The sequence below is a fragment of the Amblyomma mixtum genome, chromosome 5, assembly GCF_055824585.1.
Source record: "Amblyomma mixtum isolate Tamu chromosome 5, ASM5582458v1, whole genome shotgun sequence".
Lineage (NCBI taxonomy): Eukaryota > Metazoa > Arthropoda > Arachnida > Ixodida > Ixodidae > Amblyomma > Amblyomma mixtum.
This window is the reverse complement of record NC_143016.1, coordinates 83,741,604-83,761,414: the sequence shown is the minus strand read 5'-3', so window position 1 is coordinate 83,761,414 and position 19,811 is coordinate 83,741,604. Positions and strand designations below refer to the sequence as shown.

The 19,811-nt window shown below is 43.8% G+C and overlaps 2 protein-coding genes across 2 annotated transcripts in view; one reads left to right on the top strand and one right to left on the bottom strand.

Annotated features, from left to right (window-relative positions):
• Positions 1–2: 2 nt before the first annotated feature.
• On the bottom strand, positions 3–13,315 carry betaggt-I (geranylgeranyl transferase type-1 subunit beta). Its single transcript, XM_089545373.1, has 9 exons — positions 13,091–13,315; positions 12,714–12,835; positions 11,368–11,432; positions 9,224–9,372; positions 8,030–8,162; positions 5,176–5,221; positions 4,151–4,335; positions 2,746–2,854; positions 3–1,963 (listed from the first exon to the last, which is right to left on the bottom strand). Exons 1-9 carry the CDS (start codon positions 13,177–13,179, stop codon positions 1,782–1,784), a joined length of 1,080 nt encoding a protein of 359 aa, XP_089401499.1. The 5' UTR covers positions 13,180–13,315; the 3' UTR covers positions 3–1,781.
• A 175-nt stretch (positions 13,316–13,490) lies between these two features.
• Positions 13,491–19,811, top strand: part of LOC149342855 (uncharacterized) — a 38,379-nt gene continuing 32,058 nt past the window's right edge. Inside the window, exons 1-3 of the mRNA XM_089545371.1 lie at positions 13,491–13,591; positions 14,547–14,700; positions 15,228–16,083. Of these exons, the coding sequence (XP_089401497.1) occupies positions 13,491–13,591; positions 14,547–14,700; positions 15,228–16,083 (1,111 nt within the window). The remainder of the gene's footprint in view (positions 13,592–14,546; positions 14,701–15,227; positions 16,084–19,811) is intronic.

The window sequence follows — 19,811 nt, the reverse complement described above, 5'->3', positions numbered from 1 at the left end:
GCAAATCTCAAGTCACCCCAGCAAGGAGCACAAACACAGAGACAACAAGACAGCACATTTGGCCTATTGAACCTAGTGGTGCTTATCCAATGCATTTCTGACGACTGCAATGGCAAGCACAAAATAAAAAATAGCACACACATGCAAAAGACGTGATCTATTTGTGTGTCGCTAACATAGAGACCATCACAACCCCTGTGTTTTAAGGGCAACTGATGAGGTTTCAGAATTCGATGAGCTTAAAACGGCCAAATGTGTGAAACATGCAGGTAAAGCCTGCAAAAATCGTTTTGACCAAGCGTCTGCAATGGTGGCGCACTTGCCGAATAAAGCGGTGTTGGTGTTCAGGCTTCTCTGCAGTGCACAGCGACGAACAGAGGCCGCGATAATGGCATCATGTATGAAGGCGCTATGTTTCTAGTGAAAGAATAGTTGTTTCATGAAAGAAAACCAAAGCCACCGAACGTGAAGCTCACGAAGCATTGTTTGGCAGCATCAGACAATGCACAGTAGCAAGCAGGCGAAGGCTGCGGACATCTGCAATTTCAGCAGCAATGACCTCGCTACAAGTTTGCCTGCACTTCTCCAATGCAGTGAGAAGAAGCCTGAACATTGTTGTGGTTCAGTCGACAATTGCGTCACCATTTTAGATGCTAGTGCAAAAATACTCTGCATGCTTTAGATAGAAGCTTCATAGATTCGAATTCTTGAATAACCTCAAATTCTCAAAAAACGATTTCAGCTTCCCCTTAGGAAAATTAATACACAGAGTGCATCAAAAGTTCTCAGGCCATAGGGTCAGCCATATATTCTGGGACCAAAGTTCCCTCAGAGGTGAGAGTGATACTTCTCCTACCCTCTACAGAGACTTTTAGGTTTGGAGCTGTCGTAAATGCCCCATGACACAACTCAAAAGCTGACCCTGTAGCCCGAAGGCTTTTGGTGTACCCTGTGCCTCCACTGTTTAAATTACAACTGCAACAATCTACTACTCAATGTTAACTTGAACTGCCACAAAGTTAAAATGGCATCTTATATGCACATACCTATATATACAGAAGCTCGAAGACTCCAGCTCGAAGGCATGGACAATTTTTTTTCCCCATTACAGTTGCAACAATGAATTACTAGTATACTCATTAGTGCGGCCGGTTAAAAAGAAATAATATTGCCCAGCTCGCACTGAATTACTAGTACAGGAAAAACAATTCTGTGCTAGTGCAACTTCACAAATAATCGTGCAAACATAGTTTACAATAAACAGCATATTAGGAAAACATCATGCCACAAGACTCAACAAACAGATTTGTCGTTCTACTAGCTAGATCTGACATTCCTGCGCCAACCCAGTGCAACTGCTCGCAAGGTGTTGGCAATACTCCCAACTTATACACAAATCTAGCCTCATGTGAACAATTTGTCAAGGTTCAGCCAGCAACATTCTTTCTTTTTCACTCTCAGTCGCCTTCACAGAAGGGCGCTACTCGAGCACAGCCTGCCTGCTACAGACCAACACACCATGTGCACAGAATTAAAAAATATACAAGTATGTTCTCAACATTACGAGCATAAACGAGACCTATTTGAAAAACCCGGCCATGCACGGTCTTTTTCACAGCTCATTACCTGCACCAACAAAGAGGTGCACCTCTCCACACAATTAAAACAGCGCCCCAGTATCCAATTAAAGTTAAAACACGATATGTCAGCCCACCATTTGAACTGGCTGTGGCGAAACGTGGTATTCACAGCCATCGCTAGCATTACTAGCGAGCACATCATCATCTGTCTCCGGCTCCATCAGCATCGCTGCTTTTGTGCTCCGGCGAATCCCAAGAGAGGTGGACTTTCTTCAGATGCTCCGCAGCCCGCTGGCTGATGTTCAGCGCTGGTTGGAGCGGTGCCAGCTTCTCCATGCCCATGAGTGACAAGCTTGCAATGCCCATGTACGCATGCATGGGGTCTGTACAAGACAAAGTGGGTCACACAACTTAGGTTCGGCCATTTCTCCCACAAGACATAGGCATGCACGCACACTTAGGTAGCCCGAAAAGCTGATCCTAGCTTTTGTTATTTTATGGGGTAAACGTGCCAAAGTGACTCAGGCTATGAGAGACGCTGTAGTGGAGGACTCCAGATAATTTTTACCACATGGGGTTCTGTAACGGGCACTGAACATCGCACAGTACGCGAGCCTCTAGCATTTGGCCTCCATCAAAATGTGGCCACAGCGGCCGAGATCGAACCCCTGTCTTTTGGGTCAGCTTCCAAGCATCATAACCACTGAGCCACCGTGGTGGCTTAATAGAATTTTTTTGGAAGGGGCTTTCGAACCCAGGCTGCCGCAAACAAATTCACTGTATTAGAGCACTACACTGTCACCGCAGCACCGATTCTAGCTACAACACTACCTGTGATAACTGAACTCATAGTCGCAATTGTTGCAGTGCCGCATTCAAGTTTCAGAGTTTCGTTTTTTTCTTCTTAAATGTGCATAAAAGAGACATAAGAAATAACAGCACTGCATAAAAATAAAGAGAAAAGCAGCACTGAACACGACACCGAAGTCCAGGAATTCTATAAAGGCTATCCATAGCACAAATCTGTTCTCCATTACACCACGAGTAGAGCATGCACAGATGTGGTTGAAGAATGTAAAGCAAACTGCAAGCTTTTCAAGCCTACCAGTACACAAATGGAGGCACAACACTCGCTGACAATACTGAACCACGCCAGCTCACATACCAGGATCACTGTCGGGCCATTTGCAGAAGCCGCCTGTGATTCCATCCTGAGTCGATTGCAAGAACTCATAGTTCTCCTTGTGGTCCACAAATTGGAAGGCACCAAGAAGCTGCACAAAGAAAAGAATGGATGACAGCTGTACGTCTCAGTGTGTCTCTATGAGTCCAATATCTTTAGCACATCTCTGGCTGGCATCTCTACTGGTGTGTTGTAAATCACTAATCCTACTGTACAAACACTTCAATTCGCTAGGCGCAAGCGAGTTTCTAAAGACAACTCAGAAAATTAACAAAAAGTGAGTGCAGTGATGAAGGCTAAGCTCTACAGCTCTACCACTAAGCTCTACAGCGCGAGGAGAAGCCAACTTTTGGAAGGTGTTGGGGCCGTGAGGCAAAGCGCGCAGTGCACACGGCAGAAAAAAAATAATAATAATTAAAGCTGGCTCTGAATGTAGAAAGAAGGCGGTGCGGGGTACTGAGAAAGGGAAAGCTAGTAAAAGTGAAGTGAGAGGTAGGATAGGGAAGAAAAGGACAAACGTTCACAGCACGGCAGTGCGAAAAGCGGAGGTGCAGCAGCATTGCGTTGGTGGTTTTGCCGCACCTGACAGTGTCGCGCACATTTCTTTACTGCCTCTTAAATGACGCTGAAGATGCAGACGACGCCGCTGAGCTCATGCAAAGCTTTGGTTTTTACATAAAATCAATCTAGCATTAAATTCGTAGCCGTGTTGTACTCGTGCAAATACGGTATTACCACAAGACACGAACAAAATTGCAAAACGTAACGAAATGTTATAACTGAAAATAAATAATGATCACATAGAGGGTCGATAAGAGCAGGATGGAAGGTATTTCTGAGCGTTTCATTTATAAACCAACACTCTGTGTTCAGTAAGAAGTCAGAGAGCATCCTCAGAGCCATGCCACCACCAACAACTGATATAAAGATTTTTGCTTGTCTGAGCTACTTTACTGCACAGGGGTTCATGTACTCTGACTGTTGGCACCCACTATTTTACAGGTAAATAGTACAGTTGCACATTACATGCCACAGTTAGGAAATTTAAGTCTCTTTAGACATTAGACATTAATGGAAAAACAAGGCAAAACAGGCCGCTTGCCATTTATAGTAAATGTAAAAATATCGGCTGAATAACAGGTTTAGTCAGTCAGTCAGAAAAAATTGGAAATTATAACGGAAACACTCAATTCTTTTTTAATTCATTACTACTTGAAGCAACTGAGGAAAAAATTAAAACTGCCTTGCAGAGAAGGCAGCTTCAGGCTGAGGTTCACTTAGTTGGATGACACTAAAATCAAAACTACAATTCAAACTTTATGTTGGGGCTCCTTGTTCAAGACCGCAAGGCTAAGCCAACTCAAAGGTGGGGAAAACCGGTGTGCACCTTGAGGGCTCCTCCCACCCAGAAGGAGTAGCAGGTGTCGATGGGCTTGTTGGGGCGACCCTGGAATCCCGTCAGCTGCCGGTTGAGGCACCAGCGCTGCAGGCTACGCAACTGCCGCTCGGTCAGCGCCGATCGTAGCCGTCCCATCAGGATGAGTGCGGACACCGCACAGTACGTCGAACCACCTGCACACACCAGCACGCCAAACTGCCTGCATCACACACCAATCATTACGCCACCAACAAAAATGGGCACCAAGGCTTCCCCTCATCATCATCATCATCAGTCCGACTACGCCCACTGCAGGACAAAGGCCTCTCCCATGTCTCTCCAATTAACCCTGTCCTTCGCCAGTTGCGGCCACCGTATTCCCGCAAACTTCTTAATCTTATCCGCCCACCTAACATTCTGCCACCCCCTGCTACGCTTGCCTTCTCTTGGAATCCACTCCGTTACTATTAAGGACCAGCGGTTATCTTGCATTCGCATTACATGCCCTGCCCAACCCCACTTCTTCCTCTTGATTTCGACTAGGATGTCATTAAGCCGTGTTTGTTCCCTCATCCACTCTGCCCGCTTCCGATCTCTTAACGTTACATCTATCATTTTTCTTTTCATAGCTCGCTGCGTTGCCCTTAACTTAAGCTGAACCCTCTTTGTTAGCCTCCACGTTTCTGCCCCATAGGTGAGTACTGGTAAAATACATATTCCCCTACTGGCTCATTAAATACAGGCACCACTGAGAGAAAACATTCTATACAAAGAAGGCTTTGATCAAAATTAACATGTCCAATGACCACACATGCATTTACCTAAAATAATACTCCATTGCCTATAGGCATATTCGATTCAGGATGTACAATTTCAAATAACAAAGAAAAGTTCTGGCGAAAAAAAAAAAGCAAAGGAAGGCAACAGGACATGTTCCACCTCTATCGTTTTTACAGAACCCTGCAAAACAGCCGATAGCAACTGGCCCAACTCAAAAGCAGTCACACCAATGAAGAAAACGTGTGAGCACCCACCATGCGATTCTGTTCCAGGGTAAGGCGATATCCCTCCATCATAGCTCTGTCAAAGAAAGCAAATTTCCTTAGAACACTGCGCACTTAAAAAAGCAGATATCTTTGCACTGCCTACAGCAGTCGTGCAATCAACTGGCTTCACATGCTAACAAGTACATTTTATGCATTCACATTCAGCTTAGGTTAGGCCACTCTAGCAACCAAATGCATTTTTGAAAAGGTAAAGGAAAGTGAAAAGAATGCCAGTCTTGGTAGAAGCAAGAAATATTTGCGGTTAACAATTTTTTTTTTTCAGTCACTTTTAACAGGCACACAGGCTGTGGAACATAGTAGCGGAGCGCTCCGGGTTGTATTTTTGATCAGCTTAGGTTCGTTACACGCAGCCTTGCGTTTCGCCTCCATCGAAGCATGGCTATCACAGCTGAAAATCACTTTCAAGCTTGTCTTCCGCGGCACAATACTTACAGCTACTGAACGACAGCAGTGCTGAGCGTCATTTGGCATCGCTTGCCGACATTTCACTTTATAGCACTGCTGTGACACTCTTAGAACTCCTACAACTGCAATAATCCATAGCTTGACCATCTAATGTGCCAAGTTTCTATTTCACAAGCCTTTCTCAGTGCTACCCAGGTGACCGAGCAGAGAGTGACTGTCATTGTGATGTATTAAATGCTGGTTAACTTAAATTTTTTCCATTGTTCAGAAGAATTGTGTCATTTGTCCAAGCTTTTCTATTGCAGAAAAGGTCATTATATTTCGAACTCAAAAATGTCAGGTACTTCTTGACTATTTGAGCTAGAAAGAAGCGCTTACTGACAGATTACGAGCATTACTGGTTGTGCCCAGAGCACTAATAAATAAATTTCTTAAGCAATCATGGTGAATCAGTGGCTGTGGCATTCAGCTACTGGGCACAATTTCATGGGTTCAATTCCTGGAGTGGCTGCACTTTAATGGCAACTAATCATAAAGCCACCCACACATTCAGACTTAAGTCGATGTCAAAGGTGCACTGAAGAGGAATCTGAACTTGTCTTTTTGCCGCGGGAACTCGATCTACACGTTCCTAGCATTCTTAGAAACTACGACTTATTGCCCTGTGTGGCCGATTTCCCTAATTAAATCGAATTAACGCCCGGCTCCCGCCTTTTTTTTTTCGAATTTTGCCTCGTACGGTGGGCGGAGTCGACCAACTCGGGGAATGCCTTTCAGCCAGCTCCGTGGAGGCTTTGCTTTCGCTTCATTTTGTTTTTTAGGTTTCCGTGAATAAATAGTTTCAATTGCAGATAATATAACCGCAAAATAAGCCCGCAGAAATAAAAATACGCGCGGACTATTTGCTTCTACGGACTACTACGTATTACTCCGCCGATGGCAGAGCGGCGAGCCGCCACGGGACTGGGTGAAAGGCACTCCCCGCGTTGGTCGACTCCGCCCACCGTACGAGGGAGAATTAAAAAAAAAAAGGCGGGAGCGGGACGTTAATTCGATTTAATTAGGGAAATCAGCCACAGAGGGCAATAAATCGAAGTTTCCAAGAATGCTCGGAACGTGTAGATTGAGTTCCCGCGGCAAAAAGACGAGTTCAGATTCCTCTTCAGTGCACCTTTAAACAATCCCAAGTGGGTAGATTAAATCCAGCGCCTTCCACTGCATCATGGGTCGATGTTCACATTGCAACTTTCGCAAGAAAAAAAAAAGAAAAATCCATTACATTACTTTACTTCAGAGGAATTTTCCATTCAAGCTGTGGGGCTAGTGGCACTACATGCAGTCTACCTGAACTGGGCATGCTGCAGGCATGCCCTACGCTACATGTATACCTAACAACTAGGCCAAGATGTCCAAGACTGACCAGATGAACAAACATATCCATACTCACAATGTCACTCAGGAACTAAAACTGACTGCAGCTGTAGCAGAGGCCGCACTCTGACTAATGGGATGATTCATAGTGCATGAAAGCAATGCTGGCCATCTCTGGGCACATCTCTGCCCATCTCTGGGCACAGAGCAGTGATTGCAAACACAACGCAGCATGACCTTCTTAAGGGGGGACACTGGTCTTGAAAAAAAATTTTTATTAATTTAGTCATAGTTATGAAATTTTCAGGGCACATGTGTTTTTATGCACTGATTCTAGATATGTCATGTAAAACAATTCCTTGAGCACTTATGCACTTTTTATGCAAGTATTTTGCGGAGAGTTTTGGAAGAAAATTTGCTGCAGGAAACTCGCTAAAATGTATGCCATTGGGTTCTCTTGACACCAATGAATACAATAAGGGTGAAATTGTCTTCCTGTTTATCATAGAACTTAAGTTATAGAGTTTTGAAGTTGTCGCTTCAGAAATGAGAAGGAAAGTGTGTATTCCTGCTTCTGAAGTGGCAGCTTCAGTACCCTATTACTCAAGTTCGATGAGAGCCAGGATGATAATTTCACCCTTATTGCATTCATTGGTGTCAAGAGAACCCAATGGCACACATTTAAGAGAGTTTCCTGCAGCAAATTTTCTTCAAAACTCTCCGCAAAATACTAGCATAAAAAGTGCATAAGTGCTCAAGGAATTGTTTTACATGAAATTAAATGACATATTTAGAATCAGCACACAAAAATACATATTCCCTGAAGATTTCGTAACTGTGACTTCATTAATAAATTTTTTTTTTATTTTAAGTAAAATTTCTCGCTTAGGGAGGGCGACCGCCTTCACCGCAGCCCCCTTCAAATCCGCCCCTGGTCAACACAATGAAAATGAGAAACACTTATGGTGGAGCAGCGCCCAGCTGCGGGATGAACATCGACGAAAAAAATTAAACAAAGGGCAGTTAGGCAATAGGGAACACTTACGTAGCAACTCTGAATGAAGTTCACAGCACTGTCCTTGTCGAAAACAGACCAGTCGTGCAACAGGGAACATATAGCAGCAGCACAGTAGACAAACCGCATGTCATCCTCACTTCCATGAATGTTGGCTATAAAGCTATAATGGAAGAAAAAAAATTTAGAGGCGATCAATTGGACTGATGCGGTGGAAATGCAACAGCATTCTTCTTTCACTCGCCAATCTATCCAAGTTCAGGTTCTGTTCCAATTCTGAGTCCACTGTTTTTCACTCCCCAAGCTACTGCAATTGAATTTCTTTTCCAGTTCTGACTATGCAACTACGTAAAGTGCGTCACACTGTTAGATCGCTGCGAGTCCTCATACCAGTACCAGCGCAGTGGCGTTACAGTTAAGCAATGTGCCACTGCATTGGTAGGTGGCTCAGTTATCACACCCAAATGATGAGGTGCTCTAGTAAATGCACTGAACTTATGCAACCTATACAATTAGAGTTTCGTCAGTAATGAAACGCTTTCAGTACTGAACCAAATAATGTAGCATTTGGTTCAATTTCAAAATAAACAGTTCTAATCTCCTACATAAAACAATCTCAAAGTTTAATGACACCGACAACCCACTTCCACATCGCGCCATGTGGTATAGGCCCGAACTGCCATAATTTATGCATTTTTTATTTAACACCCGGTGGAACATCGGCAAGCTCTATTTCTCCAGTGAATTTGCCAGATGTACCTTTCTTAGCCACTGTTGAAAGCAGTTAAGAAGTGTACAACAGAACTGATGTCCCTTTACGATTTCACTGGCTCTTCTTCAAGAAAAATAAATGGTTTGGCTAAATTGCTACAATACCATGTCTACACTTTCCCAACATGTCCATGGTTTTAACAAGCACAATATTCACCTCAAGTTAACAACATTTACTCTGGCCTGAAAACTTTTCAAACAAAATAATCATCCACTTTGTGTTCACTTCAGTTTGCAAAATAATCATTTGCACATGCCTAAAAGCAAACTGCCGACTCTGCACCATAAGAAGCTGCCCGCTATGCCTGCTATAAACACTATGGCAGAAACACTGCAAAAATGGAATGCCTACCATGCCTTCACACCCATAACACTCTAGGTAAAGACAAGACTCAGGGAATGAAACCCACAATCTTCCACCTAGTAAAGCACAGTGATATGTCCCAAACCTACCTTCCAGACTCTTGCTGAAGGGCTTTGAGACCTTGCATGACTGCATACCTGTCCACTCTGCTCAGGTCGTCACCCAGTATGATGAGGGTTGCCAAGGCTGTGTAGGTCATGGCAATATGACCGCAGTTGAATTCGCTTTCACTACCATCCTGGCGATAAGAGAGAAAAGAAGCATATCTCACATGCACTGCATTAAAAACAAGGTGCTTTTCTTTCCTTGTGTAAACTTAGGTAAAATCAGGCTGCACAACATTCACCATGCTCATGTGCACCTAGCTACGCCCATGCTAATCTTGGGCAAATTTAAGTCACTGTCTGTCAAATGGAGCCTGATAAATGTGGACAAGAAAAGAAAGAGGAAGTAAAATTAAAGCTCAGCCTCACAGATATGACATGGTAGCATCAACGGGTTCATGCCCGTATGAGCAAAATTGGCCATTCTCTACATTAGATTTATAGATCCCTGGGAGACCTCATACCGCTCCTGACACAATGCCATCATAGCAGTTCAGCGATGCACCACTGCCCTGCGATGGCAGGTGCTACCACCGGTGGGGATTGTGAGAACCAGGTTGCTCTTCCCGAGCGACCTCTCATGACCAATCACATGCCATGGTGGGCGGTTTGGTCACAATCCGGTGGGCTGGTTACGATGATGTCACAAGGTCATATGACTTACGTGGCCCAACGTGCCACCTAGGTAGCTTCTCTAGGGATTTTTCGTGGATTTTCGCTCACGGTCGACCACGATGACACCGACTTTTCTGCAACACGGGACCCTTAACGCTGTCGCGTTAAAATGATGCAGTGAAAAATAAAATGTAAAAAAGTGCTCAGCTATCATGAACCTCACAACACATCTGTAAAATCAAAGGACAAAATTATTTGACCAGTACAAGTCGGATGGTCCACAGTTACTAACACAGGATCATTATTCACAATACTGCTCACAGAATGGGCACTAGTTCAAGGACAAACTTTGAGAAAAAAAAAAAGCATTGCTATGCAGTGCACAAATGTGCACATCCACTGCATTCTAGTCTTCTTGTCCTACTGTACATTTTTCAACCGGTCAAATATGAATAAACTAACCTAGAAACACGTCATCTGTTAAGCAAAGTTGGGACTGACAAGACCCAACCATGAACAGCAGCAACACAAACTGGAGTCGAGGTGAGTAGTATCATTGGCCACTAATGCGCGGAAACAGATCCAAAGAATCCCCTGCCCAGTCCAAAAACAGCCTTTGCCTTGTAAACGAAATGTTTACGCTGGTCTTGAGATGATGGAGGTTAAAGCGAAGTCCGTGACTGCAGCATACAAATTCAGTTTGTAGCATGCTGCTTAAAGGCTCAGTGTTTCGTTCGCTCACCTCTGGCTGACGAAACTAAAAAATAATGAGTAAACAGCACATCCACACTGGCAAATTACCTGGGGTTAAACGGTGCATCTGAAACGTACATTTTGCAGCAGCAGGAAGCCCAGACTCATGGAACATCTGTTATCTAACACTGTAGGCGTGAACAGCTGTATAAACAATGCCACCATATAGCATGCAGAGTATTGGTTTTAAGTATCCGCTGATGTTTTCTTTAGTCCTCTAGGCCACAAAAGACTCTGCACTACTCAGTTTGAGTTGCTCTTTCTGTACTACTCACTTTGCAAAATGGAACATCTAAAATTTTTTTTGGCAGTTTGGCAGGAGACAATGCACACACTTTGCATTTTAAGTTTACTCCCTGCAGTTCCCATGCTGAATTATGTTTAAAAATATCACACACACTTTGTATCGGTTGAGTAGGGTTCACCTAAACACAATTATCTTGCAAGTTCACAACAGGCGGAGCCTATGTTTTCTTCACCAACAGTCAGCCTTCTGCACTTCCTTTCTCCATCAAGACCGTGAAATGGTGGCAAGTCAGATAGGCAGGCTCATGCATTCTTTGATGGATAATAAAATGTATGACCTTTAAGTGAACACCCTAAAACTTCAACAAATCATGAATGTGCTCACTAACAATCAATCTGTTGATGGCATGATATGTCCCTAAAAAGACGTGAAAAAAAAAAAGAGCAGTAGGGGGTGAGCAGCACATAGATCAAATAGGAATCATTAATAGCACAAGACAGATTGCTGAGCTCACCAAGTTGTCTCCTTTGGAGACAGTTGCATGAGATCCCTTGAAACCACAGCGATCAAGGTTAGTGCCTGAAATAATTCAAACACACAAGTGAACAGAAATGTAGAAGAGTGGCTAAAGGCCTGTGATACATTTACTTCAACATGTACAATGTACAATAAGCAACATGTACAATGTACAATAAGCAACATGTACAATGTACAATAAGCAACATGTACAATAAGCATTCAACAACATCATCATGGGACATGCTATGCAGCAAATGGATAGCCAATGATAAGATTGGGTACCCGAGTGGAATCCAAAGCAAATGTAGCCGGGAGTAACAAAAAGTCTGGTGGAGAGACGAGATTACAAAGACTGCTAGGATGCAACAGCCACAGCTGGTGTGGGACAGAAATAATTGGAAAGCATTAGGAGGGGCCCTTTGTCCTGCAGTGAACATAATTTGGCTCGTCATGACTATGATAACTCTCAACATCTCCACAACTGCGCAGACATATACCTTCAGGCATGCAAAGCTAAGATTCCTCATGGTCATTGCGAAGTCATTTACACTGTGAACAGCTGTCTCAACATACATGAAATGAGATATCAGACAATTTTGCTAAACTGAGATACCCACAAGTAGAACAAGTTCTCTAGGTTTCTTCGTGCTCACGGGATGTATGGAAGTCATGGTCATTACGCAGAAAAGCTCAGGCCACTTGGGGATGCAGACTCACTATTATAAGTTTACTATTTTTAATTTGCCCTGCAGCACATTAACGCAGACACTTACACTGAGCTTTTTAACACCAGATGCAGTCATTTATTGTGCAAAATATATACACTGGTTTTGATGTCTGGTGCAATGGAGGATATGAGCCATGGTCAAAGGTTGACCTCCCTCATGAAGTGACGCTCATGAAGGTTTCATTCACTCATTACTTATTAATTTCCTGAAACCCCTAAAAGCCCTCACTACGAGGGTATTACATGGGGGGTGGCAGAGATACAATCATGAAAAACTGAGCAGTTAGCAAAGCAGAATCATTGAACAGGTAACAATTGTATCAAAATGTGGCGGAACAACACTCAATAAGAACATATAATGGCAAGAAATAAACAGTGCGAAACATAAAAATCAAACGCATTAGGGTGAACAGAACTAGAAGAACTACACATCTCTTTCACTTTTTGAAAGTTCATGAAACACTGTCGGATTATAATTTCAGTTTCGATTGTAGAAGGTAGCCGGTTCCAGTCCATAATAGTTTTGGGAATGAAAGATTTAGATTAATGAAAGATTACCGGTCATAATACGCACCCAGCAAAGCAAATGTCACCTGACCGAATGGAATACTTACGATCGCTGTTCGGAAGCACTTGTAACGAATATATCCATTCAATGATGCGTTGCTTGTTTTCTATCGCGTCCAGGGCGTTCATAAGATCCAGACCGGATATCGCAAAGTAGGCAACAGTCATCCTGAAACGAGGACAAGTGCTCAAAGTTGCGCAGTCGTGTGCATGCCGACTTTTGAGTACTGTTATCAAAACGAAAAACAAAGTGGGAGTCGCATGAAACATGACATCTCCGCGCAGTCCACTGTACTGAAGCAACGAACGTAAAAGCCGATCGGCCGTTTCGAAGCATCAAACTGCTAACATCAACGGCGGGTTAAGCATGGTGTATACTGTTAATGCTCACACAGTAAACTTGTAGTTGTCATTTTCAATTTACCTCATTTCGTCCAAGGATGACATGGCACAGGGGAGAACATTGAGGCACCTTTGAAAAAACTTAATGTGCTGAGCCCTAAGGAAAACCATTGTGGCGACTGTGCACCCAAAAGTACTTGGAGCTTCAAAAAACAAAAGAATCGGCAGATATCCACATAGCAATCGGTGCTAGCAGACCGATCTGAAACCAACACCCAGCACACGTTCCTCAAGCTCGTGCGGCACGCACGGTTTGCGGCTGTTGGAGACTGGTGCTGCCACCTCAGCTTTTTGGCTTGCTAATATTATTGTGCATTAATGTTTGGACTAATAATTAAGCACATACAGAAATATTTTCATATAACTTCAATTTTGTACACGCAAAACTACTCAGGAACAACTGAAAATTAATCAGTCTGCAGATGACGAATTATGGCTGGCGCGAACTAGCAATGGCGGCGGTCAGTGCCAGTAGTATGTTAGAGTTTGTTCGCCGTATTTTTCGCGAACGTCGAGATCATGGGTGCGTACAACACCTGAATCAACTCTCTTAATGTTGCTCGACGTGTTCGCCTAACAATTCTTTCCGTCTCATCTGCCTAGCGCCCAGTCTTTGTTTGTGAACATTATGATAATGTCGCTCTCTGTTGCTCTGTTGTGGTGCTCCGAGTGCCACTTTTGACGTTAACAAATTCGCCCTGCTGGAATTATTAGTTTTGTCACCGCTGAGGCGACATTTAAATACCCCTGTTTTAATTCCTGGCAGCAGTTTGTAGGTCCGATAGCGCTAACCAGTCCTTTCTTAGCCGTAATCACTCCGTCGTCGCCAAACCATTCGTGCTCTACTTTCAAGGGAAACTAGCCTTCCGCACTACGTAGGCGAACAAGAAGGGTCTTTGCCGATCTTCAGCTTTGATGCGTTTGTTTCTACCATGCGTAGCATTCCTGTAGTGGCTTTCTTTGGTGTTATTAAACGTGGTAATGAAGCGTCTGTACATCGTGAAAGCGAGCCACGTATACGAGAAGACAACGACGCGTCAGGAAAAGTACCAAACGACGCGTATTGTGTTAACGCTGTCGAGGCACACCGACCTTAAATGTCATATCTATAACGCAAGCAAGATTGCTGTGAATCGTTACGATCTATTCGTGCTTGTTTAGTTTGCGAACGATCGGGATAATTTGACTCGCGTCCTCGTTAACTTGTTAACTTCAGGTCCTGAGAAATGATGCGATCTGCGCTTACACCGCGGACTTCGCGGTACAAAAGTTTTTAAACTTGATATGAAGCAACAGTTCAGGTTGACGTGTCGTTTTTAGTACAGCTAATTTCATACAGCGCGAAAAAGTGACACAGACCCCGTTACGATAGTTTTCGTGTGTTGTGAAAAATTGTGCATCGCTCAAGTTTACTTTCGTCGTTGTTTCTTGAACGTGCTCATGAATATTGATTTTTTTTATTTTGTCCACCAACGCAGCATGCTCACAATCAGGCAGCTGCGGACACTATACACGGACGAGCTCAAAGTGAAGCACCTGTCTTCAGAAAACCGTGAAGTTTTTGCCTCTATTGTCACAACCGTGTTCAAGGAGTTTGAAGACTTGGCCGAAAGCAGAGACAAATCATCGCAGGTAGCGAGAGCTCTGATTTTGACCATCTTTGTGAAAATTGACTAGACTCCATGCTTCTGAGAAAGTCACATGCTCGCTCTACGAAATCATGAAACAGTGCCTCACATCCTGCTGTAAAGCAACCATAAGTTGGGTGCCATTTTTAGAATAGCCTTCCTAATTTTGTTATAGTCAATGATGATGACAAGCTTTTTCTTATTGTATTGCAACATATGTTGTCACCTTGATGATACCAGGAAGTCGGTGTCTAGATGGCTTGCACATGTCACAGGTACCGTGATGGAGTACCAAGCATGGCATCCACAATGAAAGTTGGAGCGGGTGGCGATAAGCGCAGTAAAAAAAAAAAAAAAATACACCACCTTTTGCCATGCTAGTGAGCCCCAACGTGACGGCCACTGGGACATTGGGGAAATAGTTGCTGTTACACTCGTGGATACATATTGGGCATGCCAGCAGGTCTTTTCACATCTCGCTCAAAGAGCTTACACCGCACCTTGTCTGACTGCATTTTCTTGTTTGTTCAGGACATCAAGTCAGATAATGACTCCTCTGCGGACTCGGAGGACACCAGTGCCCTGCGCTCAGTGCTGCCTCAAAATGGCAATTGCAACATTGACACCGACTCGCCCATCAAATGCCCCAATGCCAAGAATGTTCAGCGCATCATCGACTCAAGCAGTGATTCTGACGATGATGATGTGATTCGAGCTGTAAAAGAAACACTTGGAGTGCAAACGCGTCGGCGAACTCAACCGAAACAGGCTTCCATGCCCAGTGTCACTTTCACCACTACCACAACTACAACCACCACCGCCACCTCCACTGTCAACAGTACATCTCACACAGGTGCCAACACTACATCATTAGCCATCACATCCGATTCACCGCACATTTCCCTCAAGGTTCCTCCAAGTGTTTCCTCAAATGTTTCTTCAAGTGCTCCTTCAAGTGTCTCTTCAAGTGCTTCTTCAAGTGTTTCTTCTAGTGTTTCTGCGAGTGTTTTGTTGAGTTCAGCTTCCAGCCTAGCCTCAGGTCTGGGCCCGAGTGGTCCAGTCAAAGAGGCTTCTCATGATGAATCCAGTGCTGCTGCTTCCAGTACTGCAACCAATGCAGTGTGTGGTGCCATTCCGACTGTGGTGTTCCCAGTGGTTTCGGTGGACAAGGCTGAGGCCCCCTGTGGAGGAGATGCATCCGACTCGTCGGACTCGGAAGGAAAGTTGATGATTGCAGAGTCCCCCATGTCTGCTGAATCTCCGCGGAGGCCTTCTTCAGATGGTGAAGGCAGTGCCAGGATTGGAGAGCCAACGGGGAAAGTCAGAAGGTCCTCGCTGCCCGTTGAAAACAAAAAGGCAAAACCAGTCAGCAGTAATATGAGTGAAGGTGCGTAGAGTACTTCTTAATTTTTTTTACAATTGTATTGTTGTGTTTAACGGCTTTGGCCTAACTAAAGCTCTGTCTTCTCTGAGATGCCTATTAAGAAGTTAGCATGTGTAACCAAAAACCTGCCTAATGGAAACGAGAATCTGCAGTGATTTCAAGCACTCAGCTTAGATGGGGCACAGTGTTTACACTGTAAATATAGGGCTCTTTGTTTTCGGTTAAAAATTGGTTGCGCCCAATTCTTCCACCCTGAACAGGTTTTTGAAATATCAGATTAAGCCCAGTTTCTACTCGAAAATATTTACGCAGTTAAATGCGGATGTCTTGTGTTTATTGTAGAGTGATGTTTACAATTAACTGTTGCCTTATGACCTCATCTAATGTTTGCCATATATGGTCGAGTGGGTGAGGGAACAAACACGGGTTAATGACATCCTAGTCGAAATCAGAAGGAAGAAATGGGCTTGGCCAGGGCATGTAATGCGAAGGCAAGATAACCGCTGGTCCTTAAGGGTAAGAGTGGATTCCAAGAGAAGGCAAGCATAGCAAGGGGCGGCAGAAAGTTAGGTGGGCAGATGAGATTAAGAAGTTTGCGGGGATACGGTGGCCGCAACTGGCAAAGGACAGGACTAATTGGAGAGACATGGGAGAGGCCTTTGCCCTGCAGTGGGAGTAGTCAGGCTGATGATGATGATGATAATGGTGTCATCTGTAAACATGCTTGCTTTGGGGCATATAAACGAAAATGAAAAAGAAAAGGCAGATATTCAGGTCATGGGAAATATGGCAAATGTATGAAGTTTTAGGTTATGACTGAATCCCGTCAGGCTGGGGGATAGGCTAGAACAAACATGGCCTCTGGCCAGTTGGGTTAAAAGGTTGACATTTTAGTTTGTTAAAACAAGCCACTTTAGTTATCGCTTCATTATGAATAAGGCCCCCCCTTTGTGGGAGCCAGGACGTCATCCTTTTAACCCACCTGGTTGGTGTCTGTATTTTTTTCTCATGGCATATGCTGTGATGCTTTTAGAAATTGCTTGATGACACTCCCAAGAGTTTATCTTTTTGTTAGAATGCCAGCAGCATTGTTACGCTTTTAACATTTCTGCATAGATTCCACATACAAGACTGTGTTTAAATTGCTATTTTATTTGGATTCTTAGTGAAGGCAGCTGTCTTGCCAGTCAGCCTTTATGTAGACGGCTTCTAAAAGGATGCAAGAAACAACGGAAGCTTGGAAATGATGAGAAAAACAATGTCACTCTAATTTGCTACAGCGGCTGATGCTCGTATGAGTAACAGCAATGTCTTCATTTATGAGGTTGGAATACAAAAGAGTAGTCCACCTGTTTTTGTTCTCGTCGCTGAAATAGCAGCTGGAAAAGGAGGCATAGGGGGCTTTTATTTTTGTTTCCTAATTAATTATCACCTTTTGTTTTACAGTATTTGCACTGCATATAACAGGTTAGGCTGCATTATAGAATGGCTCATCATTTGTTGGTTGAGGTGCTCGCAAGTAAGCTGGCTCATTTTTTTGCCATGATCTGCGAAACTGCTTTATGCTTTGTATTCTGTCATGAGCTTGTGCTGGAAGTGTACGGAAATGCCAGATAGTAAGCTTCATTTATTAATATCGATAAAACATTTCTGTAATGGACATATCTTTGCCGACAGTTCATTAGAGGAAAAAAAAAAAGATGTGCATTATTGCATAGGTCTCTGCTCTGGCGATATTGCACAACAGCTCATTAAAAGACTCCCGGAAGCAAGTCAACAAAGGCAGGCAGCGGCAGCATATACCGTATTTTCCGGTGTATAAGACGCACCTGCCATATATGCAGGCTGTCACTGAAAGCGTTAGTATATAAGACGCACCCGTGTATAAGACACACCCCAATTTAACCGGTTAGGCTAGTGAGAATGAAACACGCTTGCGCGACCATCGCGAAATTCACTGTACCTGTGACAAATTCTTAAGCAACGCTAAGTGATCGAAAATGGCGACACTCACATTATACCCGCCCACGTTTTAGAAAAAAGAAAAAACGAAAGTGTCTGCATTATGTCCATAACAACATTTTATTTCTACTTAAAACCTATGAAGTCTTCATCTTCGTATACGCTATCAAAAAGTTTGCCCATTTCTGGCGGCAACGAGGCTGAAACATTCTCTTCGTACTACGTACACGGAGCAAAGTTGCAAATGGTGGCTAAAAAAGAACACCGGCTTGTCTTGACTTGTCTTGACAGTGGCGAGAAGCGCGATTGTCTTCATCTTTTGGCATTTCACATTACTTTTGCTTGGGGCCTCCGAAACGGTTGCGTGTTTGTGATCCCGGAAGTCGTCATCCCAGCTGTTTCATGATAAAGTTCACCTAAGAAAAGCTGCGCTTGGCGGTCCCCGCAGTGAAGTATTAACCGCGTTACAACCGCGTCATTGGTAGTGATATTTTTTCGATGAAAAAAGCTTGAACATGAACCTGAGTAACTTCTGAACTCGCAAAAAAAACCGCGAAAAATTAGCGTATAAGACGCACCCTTGTATAGGACGCACCAGCAAGGTTTCTGAAAAAAAGCCGCGTCTTATACACCATATAATACGGTAAATGTCACCCTCATAGATTGTGTGCTTTCTGCATCATCTGCTGCACATACCGATTTCGAAATTTGCATTCAGTACGATATCTATTGTGGACATGTCCAGGAAGCATTGTGCTCTCTATTGGCTCCTTTACTGAATTGAAGAGCTCATTGAAACTGCAGTTTGAAGCACATTGAATATATTAGCAAAGTCTTGCTTTGTAACCTTTGGAAACAAGCAAAATTTTTATTCTGATGCTTTGAAGAGCCATAGTAGTAATCTTAGTTTTAAGTTATAGTCTTTCATTGTGTTTTCTTCACACGCTATCTTAAAAGGCACATGCTTGTGCACCGAGTGCCTTTGCATCTGTCAGGAGTGGAGCGCATGAGATGACCCTAGGCAATAAGTTCAATGTGTGCCGGTATCTGACAGGTAGAAGTCTCTGCTTCCCACTCGTGTCATCTTGTGGACAGATGCGGAGGCACACGGTGCATATGTCTATGAATTGGAAGCTGAAGAACTGTTGTCTGACAGTGAGTACTTTTGATAGGGCAGTGCATGATCGGTTATAAAAGGTTCAGCTTTGCCTCCATTCACACTGTTTTGTTCCTTTCGACACTTGTCTTCGCCTATGCAGCAGCTGGTACCTCGGCGAAAATGTGAAACCACAGGGCAAGTACAAATGCACGTTGGAACCAGCACAGCTGGCGATCTGTTTCTTACCGACCGTGTGCATCCTTGATGCCCCAGCACTTACCCTCACGACACTGAGTTTGGCATCACTGTGTGCTGTGGGCTATGCACGCTTGTATCTCAGCACTTAGCTTCTGATAGCACTGGAGAAGCCAGTGTAATTTACGGCAAACTGATGGCATCGCGTGAAGAAAAAAAATTTAGTCTAATGCTGAGTCATACATGTGATCCTTCACATGTCTTTTACTATGTAGTTGAGCCCACTTATAACGACCGTGATAATGAATGCTTGCTTTTTTACAAACGAAGGCAACATGATGAACGTTGTGGCTATGGTAGCTGGTCTTGGCTAGAGCGAATGTACAGCCTTTGTCAGAAGATTAGAGCCCAGGGGGTTTGCTTCTGGGCCACACTGCTTTGCTCGTAATGCGCGCTCAGCGTCCCAAATCTCGTG